This window comes from Plecotus auritus, assembly GCF_963455305.1.
Source record: "Plecotus auritus genome assembly, chromosome: 5".
NCBI classification, from domain to species: domain Eukaryota; kingdom Metazoa; phylum Chordata; class Mammalia; order Chiroptera; family Vespertilionidae; genus Plecotus; species Plecotus auritus.
In genome coordinates, this window is record NC_137776.1 from 76257531 (window position 1) to 76275007 (window position 17477).

Below are 17477 nucleotides of genomic sequence, written 5' to 3' on the forward strand. Positions count from 1 at the left end.
AGGATAAGGATTATGGCACTAGTGTAATGAAGCATTAAACATATAGGAAGCAGTTTGTGGTCATTTTTATCTTTTGATAATAGTATGCCAATTGTCATAAATCAATTTGGATATGGTGGTTACTAAGAGTAGAAAAGAGCTACAAGTAGATAGACCATCTTCTTGGTTTGTTATATTTAAATTCATCCGAAATTCAATTTTTCTAATACTTTTGTTATCTGCTTTACTTTGTGAATCAATGTTCTAAATTATCATAAATTTGGGGTAATAAAAATTATTTACATTCAATATTTATAAAAGTCATTAGTGCAATATTTATATTTTGCACTAATTTATATTTTTATTTTTAAAATATTTATATTTTTAAAGTAGAATAGAAAACATAATTAATGTTAAAACTTTGCTGAGCATAATTTTATCTTTTTGGATGATTAAGATGTCAATTCATGTTATAATAATAAAAGACCCTCATGATAGACATTAAAGTGAATGTGTGATAGTCCTAGTTAGCAGGAAATAAATTTTCTACTCACTCATTTTTTCAACACTTATTTCTTTAGCATTTAGTGTATATATAGCACTTCAGTAGGAGCATAAAGATAAAAGGCACCTATCTTCAATTATTTTACTGTCCAGTGGGTAGGCAGATGAGTAAATAATTAGAATACAATACAATAATTATAAGGTAGAGAAAACAGAACATGAGATCAGAGAAAGCTTCATAGACAAAATGGGTAGAGTAAGAATTAGGTAATGAGTTGCACTCCAGAGCAGGAGGCATTTCAAGCAAAAAGAACAAGCTATCTGGGAAAGCAAAGGCGCACACAGAATATGGCACAGTGAGAAGAACTCATATGTTTGGAATGAAGTAATTATAAATAACTGTGGAACTTTTATACCAGTTTACTTTACAGAGTAAGGAAGAGCTAGGAATATATCAAAACAACAACAACAAAACAAACAAACAAAATAAGCAAGCCTTTTTGGCTTGGGAAAACAGATAAATAGAAAAATAATTTCTCCAGATGGGTTTGTAGACCTATTTAGATTGCAAGTTCTGATCTACACTAATAAAAGAGTAAGATGCAAATTGACTGTAATTTGTGATTTCCACCAGCCAATCAGGAGTGAGTATGCAAATTAACCCAACAAAGATGGTAGGTTACTTAGCATGCACAGGCACCGAGCGGCCAGGGGTGGGGTGGGACGCTTGCATTGTTGCCATGGCAACAATGCTGGTGTTCCACACCGCCCCAGCCGCTCCAGGCCTCTGGGCAGCATGGAAAGTCAGAAAGGCGGCTCTGGGCCAGAGCAAAGGCTCTGCCAGCAGCCAGGGGAAGGAAGGCCCATTCTTGCACGAATCTTTGTGCATTGGGCCTCTAGTACTTTAATAATGAGGATGAAGATTACTACCACTTAATAGAATTTTATGAATTAGAAAGTTATCCCTCCATTTTATATTTTATGTGATTGTACTATTTACTCAGAGTCTCTTGGAAAGAGGATTAATTTTTACTATTATCTATAGAGTACAGATTAGAACATTCAACCTCAAAATGTACAAGTTACTTTGTCAGGATTATTTAGGTAGTGAGATATTAAAATGGGGATTTAACCCAGTTTTCAAGCTTTGCTTATATATTTTCTCTATTATATGACACTAGAGTTTCCAGTAACAAAATAATCATGGATCATGAGCTTGATTTTTGAAGAGCTATCCAAATAAGAGATTAAGAAAAAATATATATATACAATACTTTTTTTCCTTTTTCCATTTTAACAATTAGCCTTTTTACAAAACTTTAAATATAGATAATAAGAGTTTTTTGGAAATAAAGAAAACTGCCTAAATCATTATAATCATGCTTTATTTTTAAAGTATATTATTTATTTATTTTTCTTTCTTAATATCCTTTCTTTCTGGAATGCCCTTCTTTTTCTCCAGTTGGAATAACTTTCCATTTTTCAAGCAAGAGCAGACAATATCACTACTTCTGTGAAACATCCTCCATATTTTGCTTAAGTAGACACCATATTTTGAAAACATTACATTATACAACTGTTTTATTTATTTTTAACTACTTATTTATTTTTATTGCGGTAAAATTGGCATATGCCAATTAGTTTTGGGTGTACATATGACTATTATTGGTGTATATGTTTATGTATCTAGAAAGTGAGTTCCATTAGCATAACAGCCATGGTTTAATTTTAGTTTGCACCTAACACAGGGGTTGCTAAACTCATTGTTTTAAGGAAATAATAAATAGTCAACTGGACATACACAGCTCATAGGTTATAGATACAGGGACCTTGTATATACAAACCAACATATTGGTATATAAATAACCTGCATTTTTCAAAGAAAAGTGTCGTAAGAAAACTTTTGTTGTGAGGAAATGCAAAGCATACCAGGAATGAAAATTGTTTCAGATTTCTATGGGGAACACAGAAATATTTTATTAAATTAAACAGTCACATAAAAACTCCACATTTTCACCACCAAGTTTTAAACCTCTATTTTCATATTTAGGCAAAAAAAAAAAAAGAATGAGTATTAAACCTTAATTTTGTAATTCAAAATGAGAAAAAAGTAGCTGGAAGAAACTTCTCTGAATTTATTTCCCCAATCAGAAAAAAGTAAACATTGAGAGAATATTTCTATCTAATTTATTTTAAAGAAATCTAAAGTATTACATTAAACTATAAAAAACATCCTCAGGAGTCACAGAAGCCTGTTGTTATGGTTACAAGTAGATGTTCTTTTGTATATTTACACTTGGCAATAACTTACAGAATAGATATTATTTGAGGATCAGATTTTTCAGATGTAATCTTAGGTAAATATTACATAATATTTGGTTGAAATTTAGAACTCTCCTTTTGACATTTTCACTGAAGTTTTAATTTTCAACTTTAATTATTTACAACAGATATTGTCCTTAGGTAATTTTTAAGAGGTTGCATTTCAGATGTTAAAATTACCAGTATGTCTGGTACAGAGAAACTTGAAACAAATATATATTAATGAGGGGTTAACTATAGAAAAGAAAGTGAAATTTAGCTATCAGAAGTTAGCTACCCATAAGGAGAGAGACACAAGAAATCCCATGTTTATTAAGGCCCATTCATTTTTAACTACTTATTTATTTTTATTGCAGTAAAATTGGCATATGCCAATTAATTTCGGGTGTACATATGACTATTATTGGTGTATATGTTTAATATAGTTCAACTAATACTTTTCTTGAGTGGATGGGAATGTTTTCATAATAGTCTTTTGGTTGATGAGAAAGTAGACTACTAATGTAATAACACACATAAAATTCAGGCAAATCATGTAATAACATACATACAATCCAGATCTAGCAAGTAACCATCTATCTATACTAATAAAAGGGTAATATGCAAGTTAGTCATGATGCCCTCACAGTAACAACTGAACAGCAGGCTGTGTGGGGTGACAAGGACAGCAGGGGAGGCAGTGAGGGGTGACCAGGCCAGCTGAAGGGGGATGTGAGGGGCAACCAGGCCAGCAGGGGGGCACAAGGGGTGACCAGGTGGGGGGGGCAGTTGGGGGTGGCCAGGCCCATTGGGGGCCCGTTAGGGGTTATCAGGCTGGCAGGCAGAGGCGGTTAGGGATGATCAGGATGGTAGGGGAGACAGTTAGTGGCAATCAGGCAGGCAGGCAGGTGAGCAGTTAGGAGCCAGCAGTCCTGGATTGTGAGATGGATGTCTGACTGCCAGATTCAGCCCGATCCTAGGGATCGGGCCGAAACCGGCAGTTGGACATCCCAAGGGGTATCAGATTGGAGAGGTTTTAGGCTGGGCTGAAGGGACCCCCTCCCTCGTGCACGAATTTTGTGCACTGGGCCTCTAGTCCTATCTAATAAAAGGGTAATATGTAAATTAACCATCACTCCATTATACCCACAAGCCACACCCACAAGCCAATCAGGAGCAAGTATGCAAATTAACCCAACCAAGATGGCTGCGGCCACGGAAAGAGCAGGAGGGAGGCTTGGGTTTCCCCGATGATAGAGGAAGCCAAGCTTTCTGCACACCCTGGCCAGCCCAGCCTCCACTCCAGGCTACAAAGTTTCAATTATAGAAGATAAATAAATCCCAACAAAAATGGCGGCAGCCACGGAGCTGGAGAGAGCAGGAGGCTAGGGTTGCCCCCGGCGATGGAGGAAGCCAAGCTTTCCACACACTCTGGCCTGCCTTGGCCTCCGCTAAAGGCTACAAAGTTTCAATTGTAGGAGATAGATAAATCCCGGATACCAGGGCCTCTGCTTGGGTCACCGGGGGGCGTGGCTGGCCTGCAAACCACCACAGTCCCCTCGCCCAGGCCGCCCCATTCCCCAAGGGAACCCCCACCCTGATCTGGAACACCCTTCAGGGAAAACCAGCTGGCCCCCACCCATGCACCAGGCCTCTATCCTATCTAATAAAAGAGTAATATTCAGATTGACCATCACTCCAACACACAAGATGGCTGCCCCCATGTGGTCAAAGATCCTGCCCCCATTTGGACACAAGATGGCCACCACAAGATGACCAGCAGGGGAGGGCAGTAGGGAGAGACCAGGCTTGCAATGGAGGGCAGTTTGGGGTGATCTAGCCTGCAGGGGAGGGCAGTTAAGGGTGACCAGGCTGGCAGAGGAGGGAAGTTGGGGGTGACCGGGTCTGCAGGGAAAAGGGCATTTAGGGGGGACCCAGGCCTGCAGAGGAGAGCAGTTGGGGGGCACCAGGCCTGCAGGGGAGGGCAGTTAGGGGTGACCAGGCCTGCAAAAGAGGGCAGTTAGGGGTGACCAGGCCTGCAGGGGAGGGCAGTTAGGGGCAAACAGGCTGGCAGGGGAACAGTTAGGCATCAATCAGGCTGGGCAGGGGAGTGGTTAGGGGGTGATCAGGCTGGCAGGCAGGCGAGCAGTTGGGAGCCAGCAGTCCTAAACAGGCAGTCGGACATCCCACAAGGGGTCCCAGGGTGCAGGCTGGGCTGAGGGACAACCCCCCCCCCCCATGCATGAATTTCATGCACCGGGCCTCTAGTAGTATATAAAAGGCTAATTGACCAACTGACTGACTGACAAGCTGATCGGCCAGTAGGTATGATGCGCACTCACCACCAGGGGCCAACACTTAACACAGGCACTGCCGAGTGACAGCAACTTTGCAGAGTGCCCTCTGTCACTCTGGGATCCTTTGGGGGATGTCACACTGCTCGTTTTGGCCCGACCCTTGCAGGCCAGGCTGAGGGACCCTGATCACTCTGCAGATGCCCTTCAAGCCCCAGCTCTACCCCAAGTGCTGCTGGCCAGGGAGGGACCACAGGAGGTTGGCCCCAAGGTTTGTCCGGCCCGTCTCGCCCAGTCTCACCCTGCCTGCCACATTCTAATTAATTTCCTTTCCATGTGCAGGAATCCGTGCACTGGGCCTCTAGTTATTTGTATATTGTTAAACCAAAAAATGTATTACTGCATATGGTGTATATCTAATGCAGATTAAATAATAATAGCTAATATTTGCTGAACACTTAGTCCATGCTTACCAGTATTCTGAGTTTGTTCCTTATATTCTCTTATTTAATCCATACAGTGTACTGTGAGGAGAAATAGTTATTGTCCTTTTTAAACATATGAGTAAGTCCAAGCTAAGGGAGGCTAATTAAAGTGTCCAGGTTCACATAACTAGTAATGGATAAATCTGGAATTGCAACCCAAATAATTTGTTTCTAAAGCTTATTTACTTAAGACTCTAAATAGTGCTCTCAGGAAAGAAAGAAAAAACCTAGTCTATAAATCTAGCAACCTGAATTCTGTTCCAACTATATCACTATCATAATTGACTAGGACAAAACAAACATTCTTTTATGGTCTCAATTTAGAAGTAAAATGAATGCTTTAAGCCAGGTGATATTCAAGACCTATTGCAGCATTATAATCTTTAATTAAGTTATACTTTGTTCTAAAATACGAAAGATATAAATATCATTGTTTATATCATTGTTAAAGAATTCATAAGGTAGTTGTGAAGATAAAATTTATGTTAAAAAAACTATTAGTGAGCACAGATTTATTTCATGCCTTTTCTAGCTAAACTATCATCCCCTTTTGTGCCTTCATAGTAAAATAGTTTTATCATAATATGCTGTAATTTTTTTCATTTGTTTTACCTCCATTTCTATTGTATTCACTGAGAGATATTTGAGGCAAAGATGATATCTGTTTACCTCTGTTTTCTCAGTACTAAGCAATATCTGGTATTTAATATAGCCTCAATGAATTATTATTTCAAATTATGGTTCTCAATCTACTTAAGAATGCCTTTGGGGCTTATCAAAGATGTTCTACCAAATGACTTTTTGGCTTAGGTTTTTTTATTATGAGGCCTGAGAACCCATATCAGTACTGTTTTGTGGGTTCTTTGTGCCTGATACATGTGTTGTTCAATTACACACATGACAATGAAATTCCCTCGACCAAAATGGACTACAACACAGGTTCTGGAAGTGTGATTTCTGTAAAGTGCTCTAAAAAAATAAATGCTGTCACCCCAAACTATGTGATTTAAAAAAGGGATATCACATTTGCCTCTTAGAAAAATCACTGTTTTATAGCATATAAAAGGCTTTGAATATCCTACAATAAAAACAATAATGCTTACTTTGTTTAAGAAAGCATTTCTCAATTATATTTAATCTTGTAACTTGCCTTGAAATCATGAATTGATACCATTCAGAAAAGAACTTGTGGAGAACAGGGGGCAATGTGGATTATGTCTGAATGACAACATCTATATAATTCAACAGGCAAGAGCAAGGCAAATGATAAGATAAAAGCACATAAGTGTAAATGTGGAACTTTAACTAAATGTTCCAGCTAGAGCTGATTTTACACATTTTAATATTGGAGATAAATTTGAGAAGTATATTGTGCCAAATAATGGCAAGCTTGGATGCCAAAGAGTGGATTTCAGGCCTAGAATGCTTACTGATCTTTCTGAGAGTGAGGTAACCAGATGTTGGACTCCATGAAAACACTCTTCTTCCTCTCAAAACTGTGATTCAAAATGAATATGGAACTGCCTTTTGACCCAGTGATCCCCCTTCTAGGGATATATCCTAAGAAAACCAAAATGCCAATCAGAAAGAATGCGTGTACCCCGAAGTTCATAGCAGCACAACTTATAATAGCTAAGATCTGGAAACAGCCCAAGTGCCCATCAGTAGATGAGTGAATAAAAAAGCTGTGATACATTTATACCATGGAATACTATGCAGTAGTATAAAAGAGGAATCTCTTACCCTTTGAGATAGCATGGAGGGACATGGAGAGTATCATGCTAAGTGAGATAAGTCAGACAGAGAAAGACAAGTATCACATGATCTCACTCATATGTGGAATCTAAGTAACAAAGTAAACTGATGAACATAGTGGATCCAGAGACATGGAAGCATAGAACAGAGTGTGGAATCTTGGAGGGAAGGAAGAGCAGGATGGGTGGGTGGGTGGGGAGTAATCAACCAAGAACCTGATATGCATATATGAATGACCCATGGCCACAGACAATGGGGCAGATAGGGCCTGGGGTGGAGGGTGGGGTGGGCTGGAGAGAGTCAATGGGGGAAAAAGGGGGACATATATAATATTTTCAACAATAAAGAATTATTATTTAAAAATAATATTACTTAGGCAATTGGAAAATTTTAGAATACAAATAAAAATTTAGAATTAATATTATATGGAGATCAAACAATTTGAAATTTATAGCTGACTTAATGACTTCAAGATAATTATTATTCATATCCAAAAATTTGAATTTCTTTTGTTGATATCTTTTAATGGAGAAAACTTCTTTTACGTTTTAGGATATTTTAATTGCAAGTGCAGGTAAATGTAGAATAAACAAGTAAATAGAAATATGAAAACTATCTCTAGTTAAAACAATTTGGATATGTTCATTTTAATGTATGTTCATTTTTAAATACTGCTTTTAAGTTTTATTTGCTTATATTTAGTTCTTAAAAATATAAAATGACAATAAATTTGTTCATAGCTAATATGTGTTAGAGAAGCTGGCATAATCATATCACATTTATTATGAAAACAAAATTGCTGTGTTAGTGTTCCCAAGATTGAGGGATCAGAAAGGCAAAAAAGAATGTTCTAGTTTATTTCAGTGAGTTGAACAATCTTTTGATTTCTATTTCTTTTTTATTACTTTTTTTTTGTTTTATATATCCATCATCATCTCTAGTATCGACAGCAAGGGATTCCTCCATAAATTTAATTGAAAGGAATGGATTGTGTGTTTTCCTTGATGTATTTCACTACATATGTTGGCTTTTCTAAATAAAGATATACTAAAAATAATTAAAGATTTAAAAAAATAGAACTCATTAGTTTCTGAAGAGCTTCTCATGTATTATTACTTGATAATTTGAAATTTTCAAAATATGTGCAAAGTAACATAGATCTACACAAACCTTAGGTAGGAATTCCAGCATTGCCCTATGCAATTGACAGGTATTTCGAGACTCAGGTCTGATTTAAACTTTTGGCTCTGAGAGCTCTTTTTAAATCTCTGCTCACAATTCTACATTTTGTTTAGTTTTTATCAAAAACATATTTTACACTTTTGTCATGCTTCATTATGATTCAATGTAATTTTGACTAGCAAAGGAACATTTTTATTATCTTTATAATCCACTATCACTTGCTTTTATGCATATACTTCTGAAATAACTAATATAAAATACTCATTTTTACAATAATTATTTGTTATTCCTGTATTGATAAATGTTTTTTTTTTCTGAAAACCTTTATCTTTTTTCTAGTGTATGGTTAAAATATCTGAGTACAATTATCAATGTCAGAAGAGATGAGAAATATTTTAAGTTTAAGCTGCATATTCCAGTTTTAATCATAGAGAGTAATTTCATACCATATTATATTAATTATACAAAAAGAAAAGATGAGGTCTGGGAAAAATAATTTGGTTAATAGATTTTAATTTTAGAGTTGGAGCGTGAAAAGTCCATTAAACATCCTATATCTAACTCCAATCTATAATAATAAAAGCATAATATGCTAATTAGACCAGACTTCCTTCTGAATGTCCTTCCCGACAACCTTCTGGATGAAGCCAGGGCTGCCAGGGAAGCCCAGGTTCCAGGTGCCGGAGGGAAGCCAGTGCCGGCAGTCGGGAGAAGGAAGGCCTACTCTTCCATGAATTTTGTGCATCGGGCCTCTATTATTGAATAATAGAGATAAGGAAATATTCCAAAAGATTAAGTGCTTTTTCTACTATGATAAAAATAAATGATTTAATTAAATAGAAAGAAATTTCTAAGTAATCTCTGTACATCTACACATACATAATATATATACATTATTTGTATATTATGGGGTACATATTTATGTTTAGCTCAATTAGTTTTAGTACCAATATTACTTTCTTAATTTTAATATTTATTGCCCATGGTATATATATTCTACACCAGAATTTTCAACAACATAATTTAAATCAGTGCTGCCTAATAGAACTTTCTGTGATGATGTAAGTGCTCTAGATCTATGCTATTGGATATGGAGCCACCAGACACATGGTTGTCAAGCCCCAGAAATGTGCTGGTGTGACTGAGGTACAATGCAGTCCATTTAATCTTACATATCTTTGATTAATTTAAATTTGAAGAGTCACAATTAGCTGGTGGCTAACACATTGAACAATTGCAGAGTTAAGAAAATATGATGCACTCCTCTATAATTCATTTAGAATTTTTCATAAATGATACAGCAAAAGAAAACCATATATCTGGAAAATTTTATTCTCTAACATTATAGATGGATTTTGAAGGTTTACATGTGTTAACATTATATATTATATATGAGTTTGTATAAGAAAGAAAGCATGGTTAAAATTACATGGACATTTAAAAGTATAAAAAAAGTCATTAGAAAGCTTTCCCTTGACGTGTGCTTCTTAGAAGCGACAATTCAGAGAAATACCAAAAATTAATTTGGGAATAGTTGAGCAAAGAAGTGAAATATTGTGTGAGGTTTTACTCCTTAAGTGTCTGTAAACTAAATGGCTACTGATTTTCTCCCCTAGGTATTTGTATTGGATTGACTGCTGTGAGTATCCACACATTGGCCGTGTTGGAATGGATGGAACCAATCAGAGTGTTGTCATAGACACCAAGATTTCTAGACCTATGGCACTAACTATAGATTATGTCAACCAGAGACTCTACTGGGCTGATGAAAATCACATTGAATTTAGCAACATGGATGGATCTCATAGATATAAAGGTTGGTAAAACAGCACAAATGATTCAGTATTTTGCCACTTCATAAAATATTTTAGAAAAAAACGTGTGTATATATATATATATTCATTACATATACTTTCATCAAATACATTTCACAATTTAGTGTTAATTATTATACTCATTTATGATAATATTGGTAAATAAGACATTAGATATATTTATTGAAAACTTCTATAAGCATCCATAAAAATCATTTTGACACTCTAGGTTTTCTCTAATTGTACTTTTCTAAATAGTTTTTATATATAAATGGACAATGTATTTATAAGTTATCATAAACATGTATTCTAATTGAAATGAAACAATAATATATGCTTGTAAACATAAGGCTTTTATTATAATCTAAGAGGGTTGAGTTTTCTTAAAACCCTAAGTAAAAGTACAGTTCTTTAAAGAAACTGAAGTAATCTTATTTAAAAGTTATCAGTTGTATTAACACATGATTAAATTGATTGTTATCTACTCAACAAAGGCAACAAAAATTAATGTGGAAACAGCTTTCAAATTGGAATAATGTTCATAATTTAAATATGAATGAATATAATTTGGCAGATACTTTTTTTCTACATTTTGTAATGCAGAGTAGATTAAAAGCTCTAAGTATAAAACAATTGAAGTAAGTAACTGGGTATGAGGGAGTTAACACTAGAATTATAGATCAGAGAGAAGTCAGAGGAAACATAGTTGAGGATGGGAGAACTAAGAAGGGCAGTGGAGAATGACAGAATAAAGAAGAATGGGGTAGAGATGAAGATGAAATGGATATGACAGAAACCACAGACAATTCAAATGAACACTCAAAATATGTAGGTGGCTTTTTAAGGATTAGATTTTTTTCCAAATAAAGAAATCAGTTTTTATTGATCTTTAATGACCTATTGTCACCTTTTCATCTTCAAATATCTTCTGAAGTACAACTTTCACAGGGAGGCCCCAAAGAAAGCCTACACATAGGTGTGGTTTAGCTTATCAGATTGTTTTCTTCTCTGCAGTAACCTTAGAACAAAAGTCCTGGAGCAGGAAAGAGGAGGGATGGTGAGGAAGAGAGGTGAGGCCTGGAAATGTATGGTGTCCTGAGAAGGATGGGAACACTAAATAAATAATTAAAATTAATTAATAATTAATTAACTAATTAGTAAAACTTACTAAAGTCATGCCATTTCATAATTTTTCCCAAGTTCCTTTCAGCTAATATTTCAACAGCTATATCCTTCTAACTAAAAATGCTGACAGCTTTTAGAGGTTCTTTTTTAAGGGTAAGAAGCTTGAGGTATGACAAGTGTAGCTGAATGAGTCACACTTGTAGGTGCTGGCATTCCAATTATAGATACAAAGAAACTCATCAGGATGCAATTTGAGTGAAGAATTATTTAAAAGATAACTTTAGGATTTTAATTACAGCCAAAGCAATGTTGACAACTCCAAATCACACTTAGTGTGTTCAGCAGTTATATATCCTGCAAAGAAATAGTAATGTAATGTTTTGCAACATACCTAGATGCTATTATTGAAAGTTTTATTGTGGCAATCAGTATTTTCCTTAGATAACCATGAACCTGTCTGCTTTTAGCATCTATATACAGTACTAAGTGTTGTGAATGTATTACTTTGTGCCAAAATTTTACTCTACAATTAAATGCAAATAATTTCTTGGCAGATATCAGAGCAGCAAGTATTTGCCTGTTTTCATTTAAATCTTAGTGTTTGAGTAACAAAAACTGTAGTTAAAATGTTGTCTATTAGAAACTATTGATTGCATCTCCTACTCATTATTTAAAAATTATGTCAGATATGTAGGTGACTACTGCTTTGAAAACAATACAAAATTAAATGCATGTACATGAAGTGTTCCTTAATTATAGAATTGGTGGTGACTTTGGGTAGAGGGACATATATAGCAAGAGAACATGGTACTAAATCTATTAAAGAGTGAAATATTTAGCTGACATATATGCAGGTATGATGTTAACATTTTAAAATTTGATTTTGAAAATACCTTGAGGCTTAAGGATTGGGGGCAGGAAAGAAAAGTAAAAGAGGTGCTGCCTTTACAAATATTTTCTCCTAAAGGTTTTCAGAAGAAGACTAATGAAAAATTCATTAAGTGTCTTATCAGGCATCTGCCAACATCTGAATGCAAGCCAATAATTACTTGGTAGTTACTGATGTGCTACTAATTGTAGGCAGCCTAAATTATGTCAACTCCACATCCAATGGGGGAAAAAAGCCATTTATTTCCCATATTTGTAAAGAGAAATAGGATTTTTCTGCTTCTTGCATTTGCCCCATAAAGACATAGAGAATGCTGTTGTTTTCTAGATGTGATTTGGAGGTGGAAAATAAGATATGTTAAAACAACGTGTCTATTAGTTTGGTCACTGACTTTTAACTAGACTAGTATTATTGTCTCATTTATTCTATATATTAAAACTGGAGCCACAGCTAATCAAAAGAATGGGATATGTCAATCCTGAAATAAGTAATTTGAGAATATGAAGGATATATGAAAAATTTCAGAATTATGGTCCTTTTTTATAAGTCAAATTTTAATAAGGGAGTAAAATTAAACTATGCATTGCACTTTACATTAGAGAATGCTTTCTCCACAAATATGTTCTGATTTAAACCATGCATTAATTGCATAAATGAAGCATTATTTTATTATTTGTCTGGTCCAAGAACGTCTAAAGGTTCTGAATTCTGTTCCCTTAAAAATAGGTTATTTTTGAAGTACATGGGACTTGCAGTTTGCTTGAGAATTTCCATCATCTTTTTTTGCTACCTCCTCTACCCCCATTTTCCTACCAAGTCCAAACACTACATTGCAAAAATAAAATAAAATAAAATAAAAATAAAATAAAACATTAGTTAATTTGGTAGTATAGGAACATGAAGGTCCAATCTTAGTCACATGAACCTCTCCTCAATCCTTGTGTATACCATTCTACTGGCCTTTTACTTAAGTAATTCTATAATAATATAAAATATAATTATAATAATTTAATATCATAGCATATTATGCATGGTACTGGATAACTGAACCCATTTATTTTAAATCAAAATTTCATTGCTTTATTTTTTAAATTTCTCTGATTTCTTCTCTTTAGAGCTACCTATTCATTCACTCATTCACTTATTCACTCAACATTTACTGATTTTTTTTTTTTGCTACAAGTTATTCTAGGCCCTGGAGTTACCAGAGGAATCGGTCCCTGTCTTTAAAACACTTCAGTTTAATGGGAAAAACTGATATGCAGATAAAAATATGATTTAGATTGGTGTTAGAGGTATATGAAAAATATTGTAAAAATGCAGGTTGTAGGAGGTGAGCCTTTGGGGAACTGGAGTTCTTTGAGAAGTCTGAGACATAATACAAGCTTTCCATATGGGGAAACATAGGAAGGATTCTTCTCACAGAGGGAATAGCCTGTGCAAAGATGTAATTGCATCTTGAAATAGCATGGGGTTTGCACCATTTGGCTATGACTGGAAGTCTTATTAGAGGGAGATAATGACAGCAGATGAATAAGGGCAAATTGGGGCCAGGTTGTGACAGTGCTTGTGTGCTAAGTAATTTGGAATTTATCCTTTAGGTCATAGGGAGCCATTGATGGTGTTTAGTTGGTAAAGTGCTATTATTATATTTGACAACAGCATGGAAAATGAAAGACCCTGGAAGGGCAACCAATTTAGAAGCTGCTAAAATATTTTAGGAGAAAATACTTGAAGTGATAATAGCAGAGGGAATGGGGATAAAGTTTTATGTTCAATAGGTATTTAGCAGAATAACTAGGAGAGATCTGTAAACTTGAAACAGCAGAATTATTAGTGGTTGAGTTGCAAATATCAGGTGAAATATTTATATTATTATCTACTTAGAGAGGGGAAAACTGTTTTGATTACATTAATTTTATATATATTTGTACATTTTTAAAGAATAAAAAATTCAAATACTAAGCATAGCTAAGAGATTATTCTTAAATGCTCTGTTTTGATGAGAGATGCATTGATGTTAATAAAAGGGTCAGCACAAAAGGAATTCTAAGGATGTTTAAACACTTCCTCTTGTGTCTTTTCCTAAAGGGCATTCAGAACACCTGATAGTTTACCTAGAAGAAAGATGGTGCAGGAGTGGATCTCTCCTCTTCCTCTTTCTCTTGAGCTCTAAAATGTGTCCAATGAGACTTAGAAATTTCACAGTGTTCTTCAGATTTAAATGTTTAGTTTTGAAACTGATATATGTTTTTATAAAAAAAAAAACAGAATGATTCTAAATATATTCTAAACACAATGAGTCTAAGTAATAACATTCTTCTTGTAGATCTATGTTTTGGGATTGGTTTCTTACCACTCCCAAACCACAACCCTGCTCATAGAAATTTAGGCTTTGAATTTGGATAAGAACTAATAAACCTTTGCTGGAGTACAGATTTTTAAGTGAAAGGAAATTTTCATATTGGGGAAAGCAATCCCTTAGGATCTTAAAGCAAGCTTGGGGAACCTGAGGATAAAATGTGTTGGGATGGGATCTGTTGCTAAATAGCTATTTCATCCTGAAAAGGATATGTAACTTCCCTAGCTCCCATTTTCTCATCTATAGAAATAAGAGTGTTGGAAAAGATGACATCAGAGGAGAATTCTAGAATGAAAATCCTAAGTTAGACGGATCACCAACTCACAGAAATTTTGCCAAATCCAAAAGTGTTCAGGTTTATCTTCAATTTAAGCCTGAGAAAGATTGAGAATATGTAATAAACAAATGCTTGTTCACTCAGCCTTGATGAGAATCTCAAATTGCCAACCAAATACTCATTTCTCTGAGTAGCATTGCGAGAATTATTCACATCTTTTACTGTTGAACACTTGTGAACTGATCATATCAATGAGAGGAGAAAACCTGTATTCTTGAGCATTACATTATATTAGGTGCTTTACACATAGTATTTCTCTCTCTCTCTCTCTCTCTCTCTCTCTCTCTCTCTCTCGGCTTTCATTGGAAATTTTCTTAGTCTGCTACTGAGGATCCAAGAACTGAAACCATACTTTTATAAACTAATACTTTTATTAGAGGCCTACCATGTTCAAGAAACCTTGTTTGATGCAATGCATGCTCTTTTAGTCATTCCGTCGGGGAACACTGTACTTTAATTACCATTAAAGCCATTTTGCCTCAAGGAAATAGGTTTAAAGAGATGAAATAATTTCTCCAAAGTCAAATAGCTGGTAATCAGGAGAATCAGAATTTGTACCAACAAAGATCTAAGTGGTTTCAAAGCCTGCTTTCTTTCTATTCTCCACACAGGCTCCTTGCTTTTAAACAGATAATGAAAATGTGTTGCCCACTTGTTATAGTTTCTATCAACAGTTACAGCATAAATGCAAAATTATATGAAAAAGGTATATCCATACCTGAATGTCTTCAAATTAATTTTGGTAGTAGACCATAAATACATTGCAAAACATACAGAAACAAACAAAAACATAAGCCACCATGACATAATTATTATGTAAGAAAGCATTTATCTCATCAAATACAAATATTTTTTTATGTTTGTTTGAGGGAGTGAAGAGAGCAATAATGATGCTTAAAAACAGACACCCAGCTTCAGTAGGACAATTGGATGTTACAGTTTGCTATTCCAAAATAACTACATCTCCTGCCCATACAAACCTTTTAAAGCTTATTTAGAGATTTATGTCACAGAATTTCTGAAATTTGGACACAGTAAAGATTTTTGTGTGATTGATTTTATGCATTTCAAAAAATATTGCTCTCTCTAAATGAAATGTCTATAAAATAGGTTAGAAATATATCTTGAGAGAAATGTGAGTAATAACTCTACATATCTACCTTAACTTAGAGATTCTATTTTCCATTTAATGAAAAGAAAATTAAATAGCAGAAAATTCTATTTAAGCCACAATTTCATTCTGTTTGCTTGTATCAAAGTACATAAATTCAGATTTAACTTTCTCCACTTTCTGTTACTTTTGCCGTTGAACTTGAGATACCTTTTAGATGTAGTTAGTTTCTTGAAAAAGAACTGACAATACTGTGTAAATAGTAATAAAAGAGTGAGCTAAGAAAAAGGTATCTTTGATCTTGAGCTTTAAAATCTATTTGTTTTAGTAATTTTTTTCAGAATACTCTGTATCACTGAATAACTTACCCTTTGTTAAATCAATTAGTCATGTATATATTTTATACAGCCTACTGGAAAAATATACTAATAACTGCTAATTTCTTTGAAGAGTAATGATTGCGTGTGATTCTAAATTGTTTATCACTGAACCGTCTTTTATTTTGTGGACAAATTGTTTAAAATTCCATGCAGTTATGTTGACTACGGCTCTGTAATTGTTTCTATGCCCTTAGACCTGCAGATCCTCATGTTTAAGTGTCAGTATTGTAGTATGTGTGTGTTGTGAGGGGGCAGTTATGTGTTTGGATTTAAAAGTCCAAATCATAACCCATGCAGTTATTGTCTACATTATGTTGGAAAAGGAATCCAGACTTAGCATGCAACTGATGAAATACGATAAGCCATATTTAAAGAGTTTTGTTCTGAGTGGGGGAAAAACACTTAAAAAGACAAAGGGAGTGTTTTGTACCCATATCTCCTGAAATTAATGGTTGTTGCTGTGGCTGTTTAGAACATTTAAGAATCTGCTGAAGCCCACCAAAAAAAAAAAAAAAAAAAAAAAAAAAAAAAGTGGAGGTGATCTAATAAATGCCACCTTCTAATTTTACAATATTATAGAGTGTTTCTTTCTTGGTTAGATGTTACATTTTAGTACTTTTCAAAAAAATTTCTAGCATTCATAGTCCATTACCAACAGTAGACTTCACAGGCTATTTTATGCCAACGGTGTTAATGTGCTGCTGTTTACAATACAGTAAAAGTTAATGGAAGGGAGCAAAATACAATTCAGTTTCTATAGAAATGTCCCTGAACCAGTAAAATAAATTTAAATTAACTGCCGTTTTAAAATGTCTTAGAGTTTCAGTGTCAATCATGTCTTTAGTTGTGTCCCTGGAATAAGACATGCTACATTAAACTGTGTACATGTTTAAATAGATTATTATTTTGCAAATGCCATATATGTTCCATATACCATTTTTAAATAGTGAAATTTTAAG

The 17477-nt window shown here is 34.6% G+C and overlaps 1 protein-coding gene across 2 annotated transcripts in view; it reads left to right on the forward strand.

Annotated features, from left to right (window-relative positions):
- Window positions 1–17477, forward strand: part of LRP1B (LDL receptor related protein 1B) — a 1782191-nt gene that overhangs the window by 1545595 nt on the left and 219119 nt on the right. For both annotated transcript variants that reach the window (XM_080670835.1, XM_080670834.1), the window contains exon 60: window positions 10117–10316. In XM_080670835.1, the coding sequence (XP_080526961.1) occupies window positions 10117–10316 (200 nt within the window). The remainder of the gene's footprint in view (window positions 1–10116; window positions 10317–17477) is intronic.